Here is a 21,176-nt window from a genome sequence, read left to right on the forward strand (position 1 = left end):
GGGTCTTAATTTTTATTTTTATTTTTCTAATCTGTACCCACAGTTTAGCAATCTGTACCCACAGTTTAACAATCTTTACGTAATTACGTAATACGCATGCGCACGCAACGTTCGAGTGGTTGCTTGACAGCAGTATTAGCAGCGAACGGCAGCTTTTTTTTTTTTTTTATCTTAAACTGTAGACTAGTTTTGGCATCTTAACGATGCAGTCGGATGAATGGATGATGGAAAGATGAAGTTTCTTTAGCCAAGTATGGCGTATTAATTGCGGAGCACAACAAAACACGTGTGCATTTCAACAGCCTTCAGGCTTAACACGGAAGTAAAAGAAAGAAAGAAGAAAAGTGTTCGAGCGCCTCACAGTGGCACAAACGCAACATTACACGTCAACTGAACACATAAGTCTACAATTTAAGATAAAAAGAAGCAACCGTTCGCTGCTAATACTGCTTTCAAGCAACCACTCGAACGTTGCGTGCGCATGCGTATTACATAACGCCACAGAAGAGCTAAACCATGGGTACGGTTTAGTAAACCGTGGGTACAGTTAGCTAAACTGTGGGTACAGTTTACTAAACTGTGGGTACAGATTAGTAAACTGTGGGTACAAATGAGTAAACTGTGGGTACAGATTGCTAAACTGTGGGTACAGATTGCTAAACTGTGGGTACAGATTGTTAAACTGTGGGTACAGATTGTTAAACTGTGGGTACAGTTTACTAAACTGTGGGTACAGATTGTTAAACTGGGGGTAGAGATTAGCAAAAAAAACAAAAAACAAAAAAACAGACCCTGACACCAGAGGACACCAGTAGGATAAAAATGCGGAAGTGGAGATAACGAGTTTGTTTTATAAATAATAATTAACTAAATTCAAACACCTGTTAAATATCATGCTAACACATAAATAAATCCAGCAACAATAAATGAATAAATAATAATAAAAAAGCCACAGAATATTTTTTTGATATCATGTCATTTATTGGTGTCATGAATATACATGTCTGTGCTTTAATCATGTTTTAATCATTATTAATTGTTCACTGAACTCCTCAACCCCCACTTTTGTCAAAATATTCATGCTAATGTTAGCGCAAATTAGCATTTGTCATTGCTAACGTTAGCTGTTGTGAGGATTTCCCCGAGTACTTCTGATGTGGAGCGGAAATTTTAGTGCAAATTAGCATCTGTTGCTCCTAATGTTAGCAATTGTCGTTGTGATCACCTTGGACACTTCAACTACTTCCCGTGTGAGGCACAAATGCTAGCATAAATTAGCATCTGCCATCACTAATGGTAGCTGTTGTGGGCATAGCCATCTTAGACCCTCCAGTTACTTTCAATGTGAGGTGCAAATGTTAGCAAAAATGAGCATGATCAAACAGCAAATTTGCACTAAAGTTAGCCGTTGTTATCGTGACCTTCTTGGATCCTCTGGCTACTTCCTCTGTGAGGCACAAACATGAGTGAAAACTGATGCAAATTTACATTAATGTTAGCATCTGCAAAAGAGCATCAGTCGCCGCTAACGTTAGTTGTTGTTGGTGTAGCCATCTTCAATGGTCCTGCTACTTATTGTGAGAGGCGTAATCACACAGGAAGTAGTGATATGACAGTCAGAAAGGTGCTTGTATCGTCATGTTGATGGTAGTTATCTCAATTAGCATCTATGGTGCCAACATTAGCATGGTTCACCTTTTATTGATGTGCCTGTCAGTAGAAGTCCAGTGAACAAAGAGTGTGTTGAGATCAAATACCTACAACGGTATCCATGCATAGTAGTGACGTCTCTCAGCATTCCAGCCCAGGAACATTCCTGAATGATGCCACGTCTCGGTGGTTGAATCAAAACCAAAATTATAAGAAAGTTGTCATGCAAAATAAGAAAGGACATTTTCCCCCTCACTGTATATTTCTTTTTTGGAATACGCTGGCTAAATTCAAAGTCTTATGAGGCTCATGCACGGACCCAGGTGGCGATGTCCAGACAATTTTTTTTCCTTACATTTTTTGGGAGCGAAGTTGGGGGTTGATTGACAGGTGCAGGTAAACGTTTATGATACAAAATATGTTACAATTTGTGCTTGGTCACACACTCACACACTCGCTTCCGAGTTGGCAGAGAAGGAAACTGAGGAATGTCAAAGAGGCCACGTGCACAAGCAGCCCTAATGTTTAAGCTAGCAGGTGGTCAAGTTAGCATCAGTTTTCTTCCATCGCAACAACAAATGCGATTTAACATTTATATCATTAATTAACATTCTGAAAAGTGTCAAGTAATTTGAAAAATGTCAATGATTAAGATGTCAACAGTCCATTGTCTAAATGTTCAATGACCGTCAATGTCAGGGCACATTTAGACAAACAATGGACTGTTCAGAAGCGAGTATTAGGACATATATTTCATAGAAAAAAAAAAAGGACTGGTCCCCAATCTACTGTAACTGTAACTAATGTCCGCATAGACAAACAAGCACTCACATCCACACCTATGACTGATTTCTTCATTGTCAAATAAGCTAACATGGTCAAATCTTTTTGCGGAATGTGGCAGGAAAAATGTATGCAAACACAGCAACAATGTGAAAACTACATAGTAAGGCTGGAGCCAAGATTCAAACCCTAAAAGCTGAGGCAGATGTACTAGCCAGTAGGCAACCATGCTGCTAATCAAGGAACAATGTAAGAAAATTGCTACACATGACATTTTTATTTAGAGCTCGTGCACTTGTTTCTTTTCTTGTGTTAAATTTAATCACATTAGCATAATAAACCGCTCATTGTTGTACGATGGAAGAAAGCTGACCTCGGAGTTTTTGCTTCATTGTCCACTACACGCAACACACGAACATGTCATCCTATTGTTGATTATTGATGATTACTTCCAATGTTGCGATTGCTTCCCACTTTGCATATTTGGATGTCCACTTTCATCAGCTGAGGACAAAGCCAGGAAGAACAGAGTACGTGTTTTTATGTCTTTTTTTTTTTTCTACCCTCAATCCTCGGCCAGCTGCAGACTGTCAGCAGCGACGGGCATCAGGCAGGCAGGCAGGCAAGAGGGTGCGCGGCGCATGGGTCAGGCCCTGGCAGAGGTTACAAGGAGGAGATCTTGACGGCGTCAGGGGTGTAGGCGGTGGCGCGCGTGTTGCGCAGGATGCCGCACGGGATGGCGGCGGGTGACGGTGGCAGGCTTTCGTCGGGCGTGTTGGCGGGCGGCGTGGGGATGCTAATGATGGCGGCGCTGAAGTCTTGCTCGCCGCAGTTCAGCTTGAGTTTGATCTGAGCGTTGAGGCTGGAACGACTGAAACGCAAACAACTGTGTCAGCAACAACAACTTGAGAATGTCATTTGTGTTGAAATTGCGTGTGAATGCTGAAGCGCTGAATTGTTGAAATGAATGTTTAGAGTGTGAATGCGCTTCAGCATTCCCACAACAACAGCAACGTTCTTTGTTGATGTTTTATGGCGTGCGATGGTTTACGTCTGTACTGGACCGGGCGTTCCCTTTCCGTGCAGTGTGTCCAGCTCCTGCACGCTGCCTCGGCTCACGGACACAGTGGAGTTGGCCAGCCGCATGGCCGCTCGCCTTCGGACACGGCGGGGGCAGCAGCCCGTCGAGTGGTTCGGCGCCCCCTGCTGGCTGGACAAGGAAGTGCTGCGGCTGGTCCGGAAGCCTACCGACTCGGTGATGCACAGCTCGCTGTAGTTAAGCTCGTCCGTGAACTCGTGGTTCTGGGGGTGGGGGGGGGTGGGGGGGGGGGCAATTGTGTGGTGAGTGGCACAGGATAGTTCCTTCTGCTACTCCTGTTCTGCCCTAGTCCATCGTGTCCTATTTGCTATTGCCTCTCTGCTCCTGCCCTGTCCTGTTTGCTACTCAACTGATCAATTCCTCACAGGGTGCAGCATTGCTCAGTTTACAATTCCTGTCCTGTCCCATGCTGTCATATTTTGCTACTTGTAACTAACATCCTTTTCTCAGAGGGTGTAGCATTGTGTTACTTCCTGATCCTAACCTGTCCTGTCCTATTTGCTATTAGTCAGATATTTTCGTCACAGGGTGTAGCATATTCTGTCTTACCACATCTGTCTTGTCCTGTTCTACTGGGTACTTGTCACATCCCTCCCTCACATGGTGAAGCACTGCCTGCCTAGTTGCCTCTGTTCTGTCCCCCTATACTATTCTGTCGTATTTGCGACTTGTCACATGCCTTCCTGAAAAGGTATATCACTGCCTGACTTACTGCTCCTGTCCTGTCCCAACACACAGTATTTGCTACTCATCACGTCCCTTCTTTCAGGGTGTAGCATTGTCTTGCCTTGTTTTGACTCCTGTCCTGTCCTGTTTTATTTGCTACTCGTCACATCCCTTTCTCACACAGTGGAATACAGTCTTGCTGAGTGATCCTGCCCTGGCCTTTCCTATTTGCTACTTGTCACATCACTTCCTTAGCTAACACCTTCAACGGTCCTGTCTTGCTTGTTGCTTGTTGATCCTGCCCTGCTCTGTCCTATTTGCTAATTGTCACATCACTTTCTTACATGTTGTAACATTGTCTGGCTTACCATTTCTGTCCTGTCCTGTTCCATCCTGTCGTATTTGCCACGTTACACACCCCTCCCGCATAGGATGTAGCACTGCCTTCACAGTACACATATTGATATAATTCAACTCCAAAATAATGTTACTGTTGTTGTCTTATGCTGTTGTCTTTGTTTTTGGCCTACACAATTGCTGCAAACAGGATCTAACCTTGTAGCGTAGCTGGTTAATACTTCACGTTAGTAGAATATCTTAGACGTACGTACCATTTACTTATTTTACATCAATGCAATGGAACCTCAGTTTTTATATGCCCTAATTTACGTACGATCTGGTTTTCAACAACTTTTTGGGTCAAAATTTTGTACCAGCTTTCATGCATTCGCTCGGATTTCCCACAAAAACTGCCTGCTCTGCAAGTTATTTCCCTGAATTAAGCATCCCATGCCTTCGTGACTCAGTCTGTCTTTGTTTCTCCTTGAGTGAACATCGCCCTGCGCGTTCATCCGAAGCATTTCTTGATAATCCTTTTTTTTTTTTTGTGCTGGTGCTTGACTGCTCAATAAACCACCATGGGGCCAAAGAAAGTTCAGAAAGTGGCAGCCCAGGGGAGAAACACGATAGAATTCAAGAAAGAAGACATAGCAAAGTACGATGCAAGGATTCATATCAGAAATATTGCTTCAATTTTCTAACAATTCAAATTTCAACGGAAATTTTCAAAGAAATGAAACACCAAAACCAAAATTTCACTGTACAAATGTTCCTTTCAGCCAGCGCTTTGGCGACATCTTGTTGCATTTTAGGGCATTGAATGACAATGATGAAGCATATTCAACTGACCGTGGTCTTCTCCAAACAGTGAAGAAGGTGATGATGTTGATGTTCGAATGCCGACTTGTTCCTTACGCAGAGAGCACTGCTGTCACTGTCGCGGTCCTGCGCACACACACGTACACATCATCAGAAAGTGCGCAGTGTGACGAGCTGCATTGTGGTGTTGTAAAAGCACAGTACTGTATTATGTCTCACCCCAAGGGCTCGGTCTTCTTTGTACTGCAGGAAGGCGTTAGTAGTTCCTTTCTTTGCCATGCGGATTCGAGCCAAACGCACTTTCTGTAACACAGATTCATTATTAACATTGTGCTGTAAAAGACTTGCAAGCACCCTGGAGTCAGAGGCGTCTAGTAAAAGTTGTGTAGTTGTTGACAGCAAGACCGTAGTGTTGTATAGTGCAGGTAGTTCAAATGTAGTTAAAGCAGTGTACTGAGAGTAGTGTAGTTTGTGTAGAATAGAGAATAGTGTATAGTTAGCGTAGTGTAGTAATATGTAGTTTTGTTGGAGTTGTATTTTTTAAGTCGTGTAGTGAAAGTAGTGCAGTTGTTGCAGTGCAGATAGAGTTGTGTAGTAAAAGTAGTGTAGTTAAAGTAGCACAGTAAGAATACTGTAGTTTGAGAAAGCAGTATAGTTAGGGTAATCTGGTTAGTGTAGTGTTTGTTTATTGAACATATAAACAAGTAGAAAAAATAAAAAGTGAGAAGAAAGAAAAAAACTTACACAATCATCATTAGTCACAGTTTACATGTTCAAAAGTGAGTAAAAAGAAGTTGAAAACCTATCTTGTCCTACCCCTTAATTGTTGTGTTTTGACTCTTTTCGATATTGTAACAATAATAGGTTAATATAGTTCAATGAAAGAAAAAGATGTATAAATCTGCTCGTGTATATAACTGCTCTTTGACATGTACGTACGTACATTTGCCAGCAGCATATGTACATGAAATTCATAGGCATACACAATAATACATCCTTATACTCACATACATTGAAAAAACATTACAACATTTCTGCAATTCTAATTTTCTTGAACTTTTGTTTTAAACAACTAAGTGACGTGTATCTTTTCAGGTCAGTACCAAAATTATTCTACAAATTAACACCTCTTCCAGAAACATACCTTTACCTAATATTTGTTCTTGTTTTGATTTTTTTGGAATGGTATTCTTATACGTCCGTATGTTATAAGGACTCTCACTAATTTCAAATAGTTTCTGAGTTCTGTGGCAAAGTAGATTGTTGTATGCTTAGTGCATTACTTGTGCTATTTCAAACTCAACTAAGTCATAAAATTACCTTGTATTGAATTAAATAGACAGTGAATGTGCTGGTTAGTGTAGTGAAATTATAGTATGGTACCAAGTAGTGTAATGAAATTGATGTAGTGCAGTTAGAATGGTGACGTTAGTCATGTAGTGAGGGTAGTGTAGTTAAAATAGTGTCAGAGTCAGTGTTAGAGTAGCGTAGTTACAGTAGTATAGTTAGTACAGTGTAGGGAAAGCGTAGTAAAGTATTATAGTTAGAGTAGGGTAGTTAGAAAATGTAAAAATAAATAATAATAATAAATATTCAAAAAATGTCAGAGAAAGAGATGAAAGGTACATGAAAAAGTTTTTAAATTACCTAAAAAAAATGTCCAAAAAAAATGTCCAAATTTTCGAAAAGGAAGAGGAAAAGCAGAAAATTACCATCAAATGTCCATGAAATTACCAAAAAATGTCAGAGAATTGAATAAAAGGACCAGAAAAGAAAAAGTAACAGTAAAATGTCCATAAACAAAAGAAGAAATCCCCCAAAACCATAAAATATATTTAGAATTGCCAAAAGTGAGAATATTTATTTAAAATAGACAGAAAACAAAACATTTTAATAGTAGCTATAAAATGTCCCAAAACAAAAGATTTCCCAAAAATTACCATAAAATGTCCACAAAATTGCCCAAAATCTCAGAAAAACGATAACAAAAAAGGCAGAACAAAATGTCAAAAAATCACCATAAAGAAGAAGAGCCGCAGAAAATGACCATTAAAATTGCCCAAAACATTTTTTTTAATGAAAGAACGGCAGAAAAGTCTAAAATTGTATGAAAAACAGTCTGAAAAATTACCAAAAAAAAAAGCACCCTCAGTACATTACACTAACTAACCCTAACACACTGTTTCCTTCATCACAATGTTCAAATATTTTGCAGGTGCGGACAGATTTTTGGTTACTTATTTGGCCTAAAATGGCTCTTTTGACAGGAGAGGTTGCTGACCCCTGGTATTGACTTTGTTGTTGATGGTGTCTTTTTTTTTTTTTTTTTTGGTGCCCTGACCTGTTGCGCTCGCATCTTGTCTGCTCGCTGGTTCTGATGGTAGATCCGACTGAAGTTGGATACGATGACGGGCACGGGGAGGGCGATGACCAGCACGCCGCTCAGTGAGCAGATGGAGCCAAAAATCTTCCCGGCGATGGTGTTGGGAACCATGTCGCCGTACCTGTGGACCGCAATGGCGACGTGAGGTACTGTGGCTTCAACTGTGGGAATCTCATGTGACATGATGTCATCGTCTTGCCATGTGATGACACCTCATGTCACATGATGTGTCATGTCATTATCATGCCAATCATGTCACTTGATGTTATTCTCATGTGGCGCACACACATACACAAAGCACAGGAGAGGGTTCCGGTTGGTCAGACGTCAGGACAAATAAAGGTTTTACAAGAGTGGGAGGTCCCAAAAGGGCCGGGTCATCCCGGTTCTACTGTTTAAATATTTCATGACGGGATTATGTCATCGTGCACTCAACACGGAGGGAAACTCTGAGGAGGGAATGTTCTAGAAGACTGGCAACAACACTTAAAAAAAAGATGTTGGAGAGTTGAATGGTCACCCTGACAACCGTCAGACAAACCGACACATGAACCTGACAGACAACCTTCGAGTAGATAAGGATTACCACAAGGACACAAGAGGACACAAGGAAGTCAGAACATAGGGAGAAAAGGGAGGAATGATGAAAAGTCTGCTAATGGGCCTGAAAGTCAACATGCTGATTCCAGATCAGGTCTGATAAAAAAAATACAAGAAAAAACTCCATTAGTGGTGAGCTGACCAATCAGACTCTCGGCTTGATGCTTATCAGCCAATCGTGATTTACCACAGAGAGCCAATGCTAATTGATTTATGGTTCACTTCACTCAGAGGAGACAAAAAGTCCTCCTGTGAGCTGCAGTCACCGACTCCTCTTTCAAGCTTTTTCATGTTGGATGCAGTTACCGCACGCTCAGTTCATACTCTCTCTCTCTCTCTCTAAGCTCTCATGTCATGGTTGACTACCTTTGTAAATGACCCTAGGCTGTCGTTTTGTAGTTGACTCTTCATTCAGGCTTTCTAGTTGACTATCTTGACAGTCATTTCGTAGTTGACTCTTGAGGCTTTCATGTTATTGTTGACTACGTTTGACATCTCCGCTTTCATGTCGTAGTTAACGCCGAACTCTCTCTCTCGAGGGCATTCTTCACTCAAACAACATTAAACAAACATTAATAGCAGACATACAAGTGTATGTTACATAGAGGCGGAGGATGAGATGATGAGCAGCAGCAAAAAAAACAACAAAAAAACAAGTCATGGTTGCATCCCATGCTAATGGATGAGTGAGAACTTGAGTTACATGTCGTTTGTGAGCTACAATTGCACCAAGAACACTTCGTGGTATATTTCAGGCTGAGCAAGGAGCAGTGTGAAAGCCTCCTGCAGCGAGTTGGCCCAAGCCTCACCGCATCCGCGGTCCCGCCCCCTCAGCACATACACAATGAATGGGTTCGTCGATGGCGCGCTGCTAAGTGCAGCATGAAAAGGCCTTTTAGCTGACTCTCTAATCACACTGTAGTTGACTGTCTCGGCTCTCGTTTCTCTCTTGTGTTATATGGTCAAAGTCACAAGAACGTCAGTATCAAATGTTTGTTGATAATTTCCAGTGCAGCTTAAAGGCCGCCGGAGTCCTCGTCTTCCTCGTCCTGCTCGTCTTTCGTCCTCTGTGAGATCTTCTCCCTCCTCTTTGCCAGCCATGTTTAATTGATAATGTGATGATGAAAGTTGCAGGAGGAAGGATGCTGGTTCCATGTTTTCTCCCCATCTGCTGAAGATGTGACTTTCTCTCTAGCCATTAGCATTTCAACGTACTTCATCTTAGCAGTATTCTATTGTACGCCGTCTCTATTGACATATTTTGGTCAAAAGTCCTTACAGAGTTACTTACTACAGTATATTAAATCACATTAATGTACCATTAATATAGCAAAAATACAAAAGTATGCTTCACTTTCACTATACTGGTCATCTACAGTATATAATGTACATTTAATTTTTACAATAGTGTACATACTTCCAGTATATTTAGCATACAGCTACACGGAAGCACTCACTGTAACACACATTAGTACACACCAACACTCACTGTTGCACAAGGATACAGCAGCACACTGCTAGTACATAGTAACACAAACAAGTAACTACTACACTTGAATATAGAGTAACACACACTAGTATACACTATACAGTACAACCTACTAGTACACACTCCCTGCTACATATGCTTACACAATAAGATTAGTCACAGTAACATTCACTACTACATATATACACACTTCACACCAACTACTACAATTACACAGACTAATAACAGTAACATTCACATGAAAAATATATGTGCACAGTAACATGCACTTCCACTAGCTACCGAAAACACTAGTACCAGTAAAAAATAAAAAATAAAAAAAAAAAAGAAGAAGAAGAAAAAAGATAAATACAAAGTGAAAGTAGATATGAAAGTCTGCAACTATATTCAGCTCCTCTGGTTATTTATAGCGTATGTGTCAAATAAAATGACTCTGTCTATCTATCTATCTATCTATCTATCTATCTATCTATCTATCTATCTATCTATCTATCTATCTATCTGTCTGTCTGTCTACATCATTCCATTAGTCTCTATTATGCTGCATTCGAGGATGGTCGGAAGTCGGACTTTTCCAACTTCAAACCAGGAAGTGTGTACGGGAACGCCCACTTAAACTCGGAAATCCCACTTGCGAAGTCGGGGAATAAAGTACCCCGACTTCACGGATTACAATGTGCCGTCACTTTACAATAGTGACCCCTTTGAAAACACAGACCGTGATTGCTAAAACACAATTTACTCAAGTATAAAACTAGATAGCTTTTTTTCATTCATAAATATTCAACATAACTTGAAGTAACACAACATACGTGACAGTATGCTGCTATGTCCCTGCATGAAATTATACGGTGAACCACTGAACTGTATGAAATGTTTATGAAATTAGATAAAAACAATAAATAAAGCAAAATTGCGAGAAGGCAAGTTTGCTGGAGGTCAAAATGAGTTTTGAGGACCAAAATAAAAAATAATTTATCACTATCCGCCAATTTGGTTGTTTACTTTCACCTTAAATGCTTTCAGGTCGGAATTGGGGAAAAAACTAATCCGGCTTCCGACTATCCTTGAATGCTGCATTAGGCTCCCATTTTCGTTCAGTCTGTGTTGATCCATTGTTGTTGCTGTCGTTCCTCCACGTCTTATTGTCCCGTCCCGTCTCCTGTTGAGTTTATGTAGATCCTGTTCATTGTTGTTTTTCTGTTTTGCATGCCAGTGCCTTATTCACCTCCTCGTTTTTGTTTCATTAAACCACACTTTGCACTTCATCACTGCCTCGCTGCTTTGCATCACTGCATCTTCCCTTAACCCCATCGAAGAATGTAAGGCTGTCGTCTATCAATCTATCTAATCTATCTAATATAATGTATCTACCTGACTAGCTAATTTATAACTCTTCCGGAGATTACCGAAACTGTGGATTTCCCTTGTGGATGAATAAAGTGTCTATCTACAAAGTCCTTAATATGTCAATTAATTGATAGGTTATGGGTCATGAAAAGTTTTGTTGTTGCCACTGAAGCTGCGAACTGTAAGTTCTTCATTGTGGTAGTCGTCATCATGGTGGCGGCCAGCGGAGCAGAGCAATAAAAAGACGAGATGATGAGAAGAAAAAGGCGAGCTGATGCCAAGCGCCTGTGACAACAAAGTCAGCAAACAAAGAGAGGCAAAGAAAAAAACAACAAGACTTGGAAAAGAAGAAGATTCTGTGATTTTTGTCTGTTAAAGTCAAAGTACAACAGCTGCTCTGAGTTGGATCTGGGAGTCGAACTTGTGAGACACCCAGTGTATCCTGTTATGACTACTTTGACACACAACTACAATACACAGTAAAAAGCAAGAGCAGATTTTCCTTCCGGTCCTAAACAGCTACATTGATAAAAGCTGTCTATGTAATTGATTTAAAGTGCATTTTCACATTAGTTCAATTGAAAACTACACATTGTGACTCCCTACATCAAACCACAGCCTGTTATGACTCTCTTTGACACACTATTCCAGATGACCACATGAATGCTGTTACTCACTACAACAACCGTTATGGCTCCTTTAACATTCCATTCCAAATGGCGACCTGACAAACGTAAAACCGCCCTCTGAAAAGCAATACGCAACATGCTACAGCTCACTTTGACACACTACAATGGACTAAACACGGTGACTCTCTTCATCAAACATTAACCTGCTATCCTTGCAAAGCACTAATTTTGTCTAAAGGAAGGTCCTTGGGTCACTTCAACATAGTTCCTTAACACCCAGAGAGTGGCAAAGCACTACTTTTGTCTAAAATGAAGCTGCTCAACTTACTTCAAAATAGTTCCTTGGCAGGGAGATGCAACAAGATGGCAGTAAAGCACTAATTTCGTCTAAATGGAGCTCTTCAACTCACTTCACCACATATTTCCTCAGCGCTGCAATTCCGCAAGATGGTGGCAAAGCACTACTTTTGGCTTAATGAAGGTCCTTAACTCACTTCAACATAGTTCCTTAGCATCAAGAGGGTAGTATACTATGTCTAAACAAAGGTCCTGAGCTCACGTCAACATACTTCCTTTACACCAAGGGGGTGGCAAAACACTACTTTTGTCTAAAACGGATCTCCACAATTCACTTCAAAAATGTTCCTTGACACGGAGATGCAACAAAATGCCAGCAAAGCAAGAATTTTGTCTAAATAAAGCTCTTCAAATCACTTCACCACATATTTCCTCAGTATTACGATGCCACAACATGGTGGCAAATCACTACTTTTGTTTAAATGAAGGTCCCTAATTCAATTCAACAGAGTTTCTTCGCATTGCGAGGGAGGCAAAGCACTACTTTTGTCTAAAACGAATCTCCTCAATTCACTTCAAAATGATTCCTTGGCACGGAGATGCAACAAGATGCCAGCAAAGCACGACTTTTGTCTAAATGGAGCTCTTCAACTCACTTCACCACATATTTCCTCAGCATTGTGAGACCACAAGATGGTGGCAAAGTACTACCTCTGTCCTCAATTCACTTCAAAATAGCTCCTTGGCACAGAGATACAACAAGATGGCAACAAAGCATGACTTTTTTCTAAATGAACCTCTTCAACTCACTTTGCCACATATTTCCTCAGTATTACGATGCCGCAAGATGGTGGCAAAGAACTACTTTTGTTTAAATGAAGGTCCCTAAATCAATTCAACAGAGTTCTTTCGCATCAAGAGTGTGGCAAAGCACTACTTTGGGCTAAACCAAGGTCCCGAGCTCGCCTCAGCATAGTTCCTTAACAGTCAGAGCACTATTTTTGTTCAAAATGAATCTTCTCAATTCACTTCAAAATGGTTCCTTGTCACGGAGCTGCAACAAGATTGCAGCAAAGCACAAATTTTGTCTAAATGAAGGTCCCTAACTCAATTCAACAGAGTTCCTTAGCACCAAGTGGGTGGAAAATAATTCATTTTGTCTAAAGTAAAGCTCCTCAACTTACTTCATCATAGATTCTAGGCACCAAAATGACACAAGATGTCAGCAAAGCACTATTTTTTGTCCAACACAACGCTCCTTAACTCACTTCAGCATAGATCTTTGGCACCAAGATGTGAGACGATGCAAAGGACATAACACTTTGACATCCTATTTGATATGACGGCATTCTGTGACTTACTACAACAATCAACGGCATGTTCGACACACTACAACGAAGGACGACACACACAGTGACTCACTACAGCTCACCGCTACTTGCTGGACGTGTGAAAATGTGTTTGCCCGTCAGTGACAACACAGTTAAGACGCCATGACCATTGTTACACACGCATACTGTATACGTGTGGGCGGCGGCGGGATGAGGATTGGTCGCCACGCTCGAGCAGCGCGGCGTGGGAGGCGCACTCAGCAGGACGCGCAAATACGAGGCTTGCGTGTCGCCATAGCGACAAGGAAGGGAGGCCGGGGAGGGGCGACTCACCCCAGCGTCGTCATGGTGACGATAGTGTACCAGAAGGAGGCTGGGATGGAGGTGAAGGTGGAGCCCTTGGTCCCCTTCTCGGCGTAGAACATGACGGTGGCGAAGATGATGATGGCCATGGTGAGAGAGAAGAGCAGGAAGCCCAGCTCCGAGGCGCAGCTCTTGAGCGTGTAGCCCAGAATCCTCAGACCCTGCGAGTGACGCGAGAACTTGAAGATCCGGAAGACGCGGAAGACCCTCAGCGTGACGAAGGCGCCGCTCACGTCCTCGTTCTCGGGCATGACCAGACCGATGTAGTAGGGCATGATGGCCACCACGTCGATGACCGACATGACCGAGCGCATGAACTTGCAGCGACTGGGCGCGGCAAACAGACGCATCAGGTACTCGAAGGTGAAGATGAGCACGCACGCCGTGTCCATGCAGAAGAAGGCCAGCTGGTACTTCTCGCCGCACGGGAGGTCCTTAACGCTCCCCTTGGGCGGCCGGCAGGGGACTGTCTCCACCACGTTGGCGATGACCGACACGGCGATGAAGAAGCCCGTCACGTAGTAGAAGACTAGCGCCATGGTGGACGTGTGCGGGTTCTCGAAGGCTCGCCACAGACGCTCCCTGGGGGTGCTGTGCGGGGGCAGGGGCGCGTCCATCGCTTCGTTAGCTTCCGTGTCCTCGGCCAGACGCTCTTGGTTCTCCTTTTTCCGGTCTCGATATTCCTGAGGGGCAGAGGAGGGAAAATTATCAACTTAACACTCTACAGCGTGGACAGGGACGGAGCCAGCCAAAAATAGCAACTGACGCAAAGGTTTATAACTGCGGCAAAGCATTACTTTTATGTGTGAAGCTCCTCAACTCGCTTTAACATAGTTCCTTGTCACCAAGATGTCACAAGATGGTAGCAAAGCACTATGTCTAAATGAAGCTCCTCAGCTCACGCCAACATAGTTTCATGACACCCAGATGCCACAGGATGGTGTCAAAGCACTACTTTTTTCTAAATGTAGCTCAACATAGTTCCTTGGTACTAATATTTCACAAGTTGATGGCAAAAGATAACTTTTGTGTAAATGAAGCGCCTCACTTCAACATACTGTGTAGTTCTTTGGCCCCAAGATGCCAGAACATGGCGGCAAAGTACTATATTTGTTTAAAATGAAGCGCATCAACTCACAGCAACACAGTTCCTCTACACTAAAATGCCAAAAGATGGCGTCAAAGCACAACTTTTATTGAAATAAAGTGCCTCAACTCACTTCAACATTGGTATCAAGAAGCCACAAGATGGCATCAGTAAAGGCAGTTCTCAGAACTTTAACCCCTTCAGACCCACATTTTTTTCTGCTGGGCAAAATTATTATTATTATTATTTTTTAATTTTTTTATTTTTTTTTTACTGATTTTGACTCATTATTTTTCCCCCCCACATAAATTGTATTAATAGTGGATGCCAGGATAGTACAGTATGGCTGTAACATGTTGCAAACTTACCAAGCTTATATGCAACATTTTTAAACATGAACATCAACTTGCGATTGGGATTGGTTAGCGAGGATCCAATCATGAACCAGAAGTGTTGTTTATGCATTTTTATTGGTTTAGACACACAAATATGTCCTGTCTGCTGCAATCATCTATGGGTCCGAAGGGGTTAACATACAAGGAAGTAATCACAGGGTTTTGTTTACCTCCATGCAACAGTCGCCGATGATTTCCGGCACAATTCCGTAGAAGGCCAACTCCTCGTCGAAGGCCTGGATGCACTCGTGTCGCGGGTAGTGCAGCTTCCCAGTGCGGTAGAAATTGAGGATGTGGCGGAACATTTCGGGGTCCCTGTCGAAGAAGTACTCCTGAGTATCGTCGTTGTAGAAGAACTCCTTTTCCGAGGAGCCTAGCAGCGTGTCGGGATAGCGGTCTAGGGTATTCTTCCATGTCTAAACAAACAAACAAACAAACAAAAAACTGGTTAGGTTCACTTCATGTGTGGTGAGGATGTGTTTAGGGGTGTAAGGATTAGAGTAAGCTTAGGTTGTTGGTTGGTAGTGGTTGAGGGGTAGGGTTAGAGGTTATCTAGCTGGCAGCTAGCTAGCTAACCAGCTGTAGCTAGCAAGCTTATATAGATAGATAGATAGATAGATAGATAGATAGATAGATAGATAGATAGATAGATAGATAGATAGATAGATAGATAGATAGATAGATAGATAGATAGATAGATAGATAGATAGATAGATAGATAGATAGATAGATAGATAGAAAGTTTTTGGGTTAGGACCATCTCTGGAGCCCTTTACCTGAAAGCGGACCCCGCTGACATTGACATAGAGTATTTCGTCTGATCTGGACGAGTTGTCCACAGGAGGTTTGGGCATGGTCTTCTTTGCCAGCGGCAGCCAGCCCACGGCCGCCGCCCGCGCGAACGGCAGCCATGTTGCCACGCCGGCTGCCATCTTGCATCAAACCCACTTGGAATTGGGGGTGGTGGAAGGGGGCGTACGTCACTGACCCTGCCCTGACTTCTTGGTGAGGCGGTGGCTTGACATGTTGATGAGGGGGAGGGGCAGAGGGAGGGAGGGGGACCAATCACTGCTGGGCGTCACGTCATTAAAAAAAATTTGCAGGAAGTGTAGATGACACACGGGGTGAAGAAGAACAACAACTTAGTTGTTGTTCAAATTCAAATGAATGTGTGTGTGTTGCCACACCGCAGTCTTATTAAATTGTGATGATGCTGGTGAAGTTGCAAGCTCAACACAATCCCCTCCTCCTCCTCCTCCTCCTCTAAGTGTTTCTCGGCTTCATCTGCAGCTCCACGTCGCCACCGCCCTCTTCCTCGCCTGTCCTAACTTCCTGTTGCCGCTTCCCGCTCTCATTGGCTGAGCAGTGGCGGCTCGGCGTCCATGTTTGGTTGCTCTGTCAGATGGAAAAAAAAATAGGGACAAAGTGAGAAGAAGCAGAGACATGGAAGGAAAGGATGGAGGCCTCAGGAGGAAGGCTCTCAAAAAATCTACAGTAATCTGATTACTGACTCTGTGTGTGTGTCTGTGTGTGCACACGCACGTGAGAGCAGCTAGTCAGAAGAGTCCAGTCAGGCTGAAAGTTTGATTCATAATTCATGAACACACTTTTGACTTGTGCTGTGTGTGTATGTGCATTTAGGGGGAGAGACTTGAAACTCTAACCTCGGCCCAACAGTGCAATAAAAAACTGTAGCTTGAAGACTGAAGCATGAGGACAGAAGCATGTAGAAGACTGAAGCACGTACATGATGGAACTGAGACTATAGAGGACGATATAGAAGGATAGAGACATGTGGAAGGCAGAAGAATGTTGATAAACATGTACCAAATAGAAACATGCACACAGGAGAATGAAGACATACATTATACATAGAAAACTGAAACACGTGGACTGAAGCATGTAGACTGACACCTGCTCACAGGATTATAAAGACACAATCATGCATAAAACAAAAGTCAAGTCATCTTTATTTATATAGCGCATTCAAACAGACTTATCTGTCACAAAGTGCTATACAGAAACAAAACAAACAACATAAAACATTAACAGCAATACAATACTATCACAACAATTCAACATTTTGTCATTCCTACTAAGATTAGCATGGAGAAGACAAACGCATATACAGAATTAACTTGTAGACATAAACTAACTCAAAAAGACTCACCCAGACTTATACTGAGTGACTTACAGAAATCAATATTGACTGATAGTAGCACTGACTTACAGAGATCAATATTAATTGATAAACACCCACACTAACCTGTATAGATTCGCAATCACTGACTTACATAAATTCGCATTAACTTCGACAGTCTCAAAACTCGACAAACTGAACAAATAAACCCCTTAAATCTCACACTAACTCATCAAATGGACTGATACTGACTTGCATGAACATAAACCGACTCATATTGACTCAAACAGACTCGGCATGACTCAAACTGACTCGTATTAAGTCACGCTTACTAGCCAGGTCTCATGCTGATACATACAGACTGACAATAACTCATACAGCCTAAAAGAGACTCTCAAATCCTCTCATGACTCATCAAATCTGGCTTGTACAGACTTGTACCGACTTGTATAGACTCACATTGACTTGTATAGACTCAGACTAACTCAAATGGAATCACCCTGCCTCGTACGCACTAACCTGCAGAGATCTATTCTATACTAACCGATAAAACCCCACTCTGACTTAGTCGCACTAGCTGAATACTCAGACTCACTTGCCTCACACTGACATGTATATTGACAACTCGAAGGAAAGACACATGCGCTCATCAAAATAGACTCGGACGTACAGATGACTCCTTTAACTTCACACTGACTAGCATAGACGCCTACTCGCCGACTAGCATAGACTCAGGCCTATTGCAATGGACAATTGTGAACTTTTGTCTGTGTGATTTTTGTGTACTTACTTGTATAGACTCGCACTCACTGACTCACATAGACACACACACACACTGAGTCACAAAGACTCAGACTGACTCTATAGACTCGGATTCCTAGACTAAAATAGATTAACACTGAGGAAATTACTATGGAGTTTTTCCTGGACTGAGCAAAAGGATTCAGAAGAACTCAGAGGTATTGACTCGACAGCATAATATTATGACTGAAAGAACTTTCCATGCTTCAGAAAAAGTCATTTTCAACCTTGTGGGAACTACAGAGGCAAATGTGTGCGAGTGTTCATGCAATATTCACATAAGTAACGTGTGCATGTGTGTGTGTGTGTACATGTGCACGCTAACAATCATAAATGTAGACAGACCAAAGTTCATCACTAATTTATAGAACTGGATTATGTCACACACGCATGTGTTGCGGTCTATTCACTTCGCTTCTATGATGTTGTTTTCATCCTCCTCGTGCAGCTTCTGCTCAACTTGTCTTCTATTCTATCCCATCCCATTCTATTCTGGGCACCAGTGAATGTGGAGCACATCTCATCCTACTTACCTCTGCTGCTTCTGACGCCCTACCACACCAGGAAGTGGAGGAAGAGGAGGAGGAGGATGAGGAGGAAGAAGAAGAAGTTTCCGGATGAAAAGAGGAGGGTGAGTTAGGAAGAAAAGATGAAGATAGATCTTTTACGTTCTCGGGCTGTCGTGCTCTGCCGCCGCGGCAACAAGCACATCTGCTGTCATCCTCTCGCTCTCTCTCGTTCGCTCTTCCACGCACACACACGCATACACGCCAACACACAGTCACACACACAATAAGGCTCCACCTCCACTTGCTCGCTCAACCATCCTGCTTCTCTCCCTCTCTTTCTATTTGTTGTCATTTCTTACTTCCTCTTTTCCTCAACATACGTGCGCACTCACGCAAACAAACACACGGACATGCTCACGCATACACACCCACAAACACTCACTGCATACACTTTTAGGTCATCACTTATGATCACTTGTAGCTGCCATATGTTCACGTCTACTTTATTGTCCTCATCGCAGTGTTATCATGATGTTAACGGAGCAACGGTTTGCATACTAAGATAGTTAAGACAGTTACACGGAATCAAACCTTGCACACGCACACTCAATAATGAATGCCAGGGCGTGCTGGTCAGCTGTCGTTTTGCAGACGTCGCACTCGCATCATCAAAGTTTCATGGCTGAAAGTTACCGCATCAGCACTCGGCTATGCGTCCACTAGGGGGCAGAGTGCCAGGGGGCCACATGGTCCTCTTGATGACCTAAAGAAATGGACTCTTCAAGACACTCAGTTGTCAAGAATCAAATCTCAATCATATGGACTCTCACTGACTTGTATAGACTAAGATGAACTTCAGACTTGAACTGAGTCAAGACTCAAACTCACTTGTCTTGACTCGCATAGACTCGTAAAGCTCTGAAAGATCCATATTGACCCATATGAACTCAATCTGACTTAATACAGACTCACATTCACTGACTTAATTGTAAAGACACATTCAAACTGACTTGTATAGACTGAAACCACAGACTCACATAGACTTTTAAAGATTCAAAGTGACTCAGATAGACTTAAACTCACTTATATAGACCGAACAGATTCTTGACGACTCTAACTGACTTGTATAGACTCAAATTGGCTCATATACACTTAGACTGACTTGTGTAGGATCAACCTGACTCACACTCATATTCACTGACTTGTAAAGACTCATACACATTTTTTAAGACTCATAATGGCTTGTCCAGACTCAAAACCAACACTTCAAGACTCACACTGACTTGTGACTCAGGCTGAGTCGCATTTGCTACTCGTGAACTCACACAGATTTACAGGAAAAAGTCCTTTGGATTTGTTTAATTCGAACATGTATGGTTGCACATGATTACAATGTCGTAAAGTGATGTCATTTTCCCGTGTTTTCCTCAAGAATAAACAAATGATATGTGTTAGTTAGTTTGACACATTTTAATCATGTGCAACCGATGTACATGATCAAATGAAGTACTTTTTTTTTTTTTTTTTTTCGGTGTGTCCTCATTGAATTGTAAAGATTCAAACTGATGCGAATACACTCAGAGTGACCCTTATGGAGATCATAATTTGTACAGATCCAAACTGGCTTGCTTGCTAAAGATAAGAACTTGAGAAAAGCTAGGATAAGATGATCCATGCTAGCTTGTGCTGAAGAGAACAACTGTAATAAAATGCAACAGAGAAAAGGTAAATAATAAAAGAATAAAAATAATAAAAGGCCATGTTTACATTAAGGCAGACATCTCCACTTTTTATGAGTTTCTTCCCTCAGGAGGACATACAGACAGCCGCAGGCAGAGGAAGAGGAAGACCACTGCTATCGCCATAATGATGACACTTTAAGACCAAAGTCTAGGACAAGTGGAGCCTAAATTTATGGCTCACTAGAGTCTAGGTCCACAAGAGTCTAGACGTAGTAACAGTCCAGATCTACTACAGTCTTGGTATCTGGGTGTATATGTGTAAAAGTGAAAAATATTGTCGGAAAAATACTCAAGTACAAATACCTAAGTTGAGTAACAAAGTATTTGTACTTTGTTCACTTGCCTAACCCTATGACGATCTGGGCTATGATGTTCTAAAAAAGTATTTGTCTACACTTGATCGATCCGTCCCCTTTGAACATAAACAAGATAAGTAGAAGTAATAATAAAAGTCAATTAGAGCAGCAGTAATTGAGCGAATGTTCTGATTGGCCGTGACTGGGCTGAGGGCGATCCGCATGAAGGTCGCATCGATCGTCAGCCGAGTCCGACTCATAAATGATGCATCAGTGCGACCTGGAAGAATCGCGTGGGGAAGTCAACCACAAGCACTAAAGTACCTGCAGTACTTTATTATTATCATTATTATTATTATTTTAATATCCATCCATCCCATCCATTTTCTGAGCCGCTTGCTCCTCACA

At 42.1% G+C, this 21,176-nt stretch overlaps 1 protein-coding gene across 1 annotated transcript; it reads right to left on the minus strand.

Annotated features, from left to right (window-relative positions):
• Positions 1–965: 965 nt before the first annotated feature.
• kcnd1 (potassium voltage-gated channel, Shal-related subfamily, member 1) lies at positions 966–19,094 on the minus strand. The gene is made up of 9 exons (XM_077514231.1): positions 18,755–19,094; positions 16,057–16,675; positions 15,451–15,696; positions 13,769–14,481; positions 7,698–7,860; positions 5,576–5,659; positions 5,387–5,482; positions 3,485–3,735; positions 966–3,304 (listed from the first exon to the last, which is right to left on the minus strand). The coding sequence occupies exons 2-9, from the start codon at positions 16,210–16,212 to the stop codon at positions 3,097–3,099; spliced, it is 1,917 nt and encodes a 638-aa protein (XP_077370357.1). The 5' UTR covers positions 16,213–16,675; positions 18,755–19,094; the 3' UTR covers positions 966–3,096.
• Between the last annotated feature and the right edge of the window lie 2,082 nt (positions 19,095–21,176).

Source organism: Festucalex cinctus, chromosome 2 (genome assembly GCF_051991245.1).
Source record: "Festucalex cinctus isolate MCC-2025b chromosome 2, RoL_Fcin_1.0, whole genome shotgun sequence".
Taxonomy (NCBI): domain Eukaryota; kingdom Metazoa; phylum Chordata; class Actinopteri; order Syngnathiformes; family Syngnathidae; genus Festucalex; species Festucalex cinctus.

Bases quoted from the DNA above. Each gene is read 5' to 3' on its own strand.
- kcnd1 (XM_077514231.1), bottom strand. From the start codon at position 16,212: ATGGCAGCCGGCGTGGCAACATGGCTGCCGTTCGCGCGGGCGGCGGCC. The intron at 7,861-13,768 runs GTGAGTCGCCCC...TGCGGTCCACAG, and splicing joins GTCACCATGACGACGCTGGG to GTACGGCGACATGGTTCCCA. The intron at 3,305-3,484 runs GTAAACCATCGC...TTTGCGTTTCAG, and splicing joins ACGCCCGGTCCAGTACAGAC to TCGTTCCAGCCTCAACGCTC.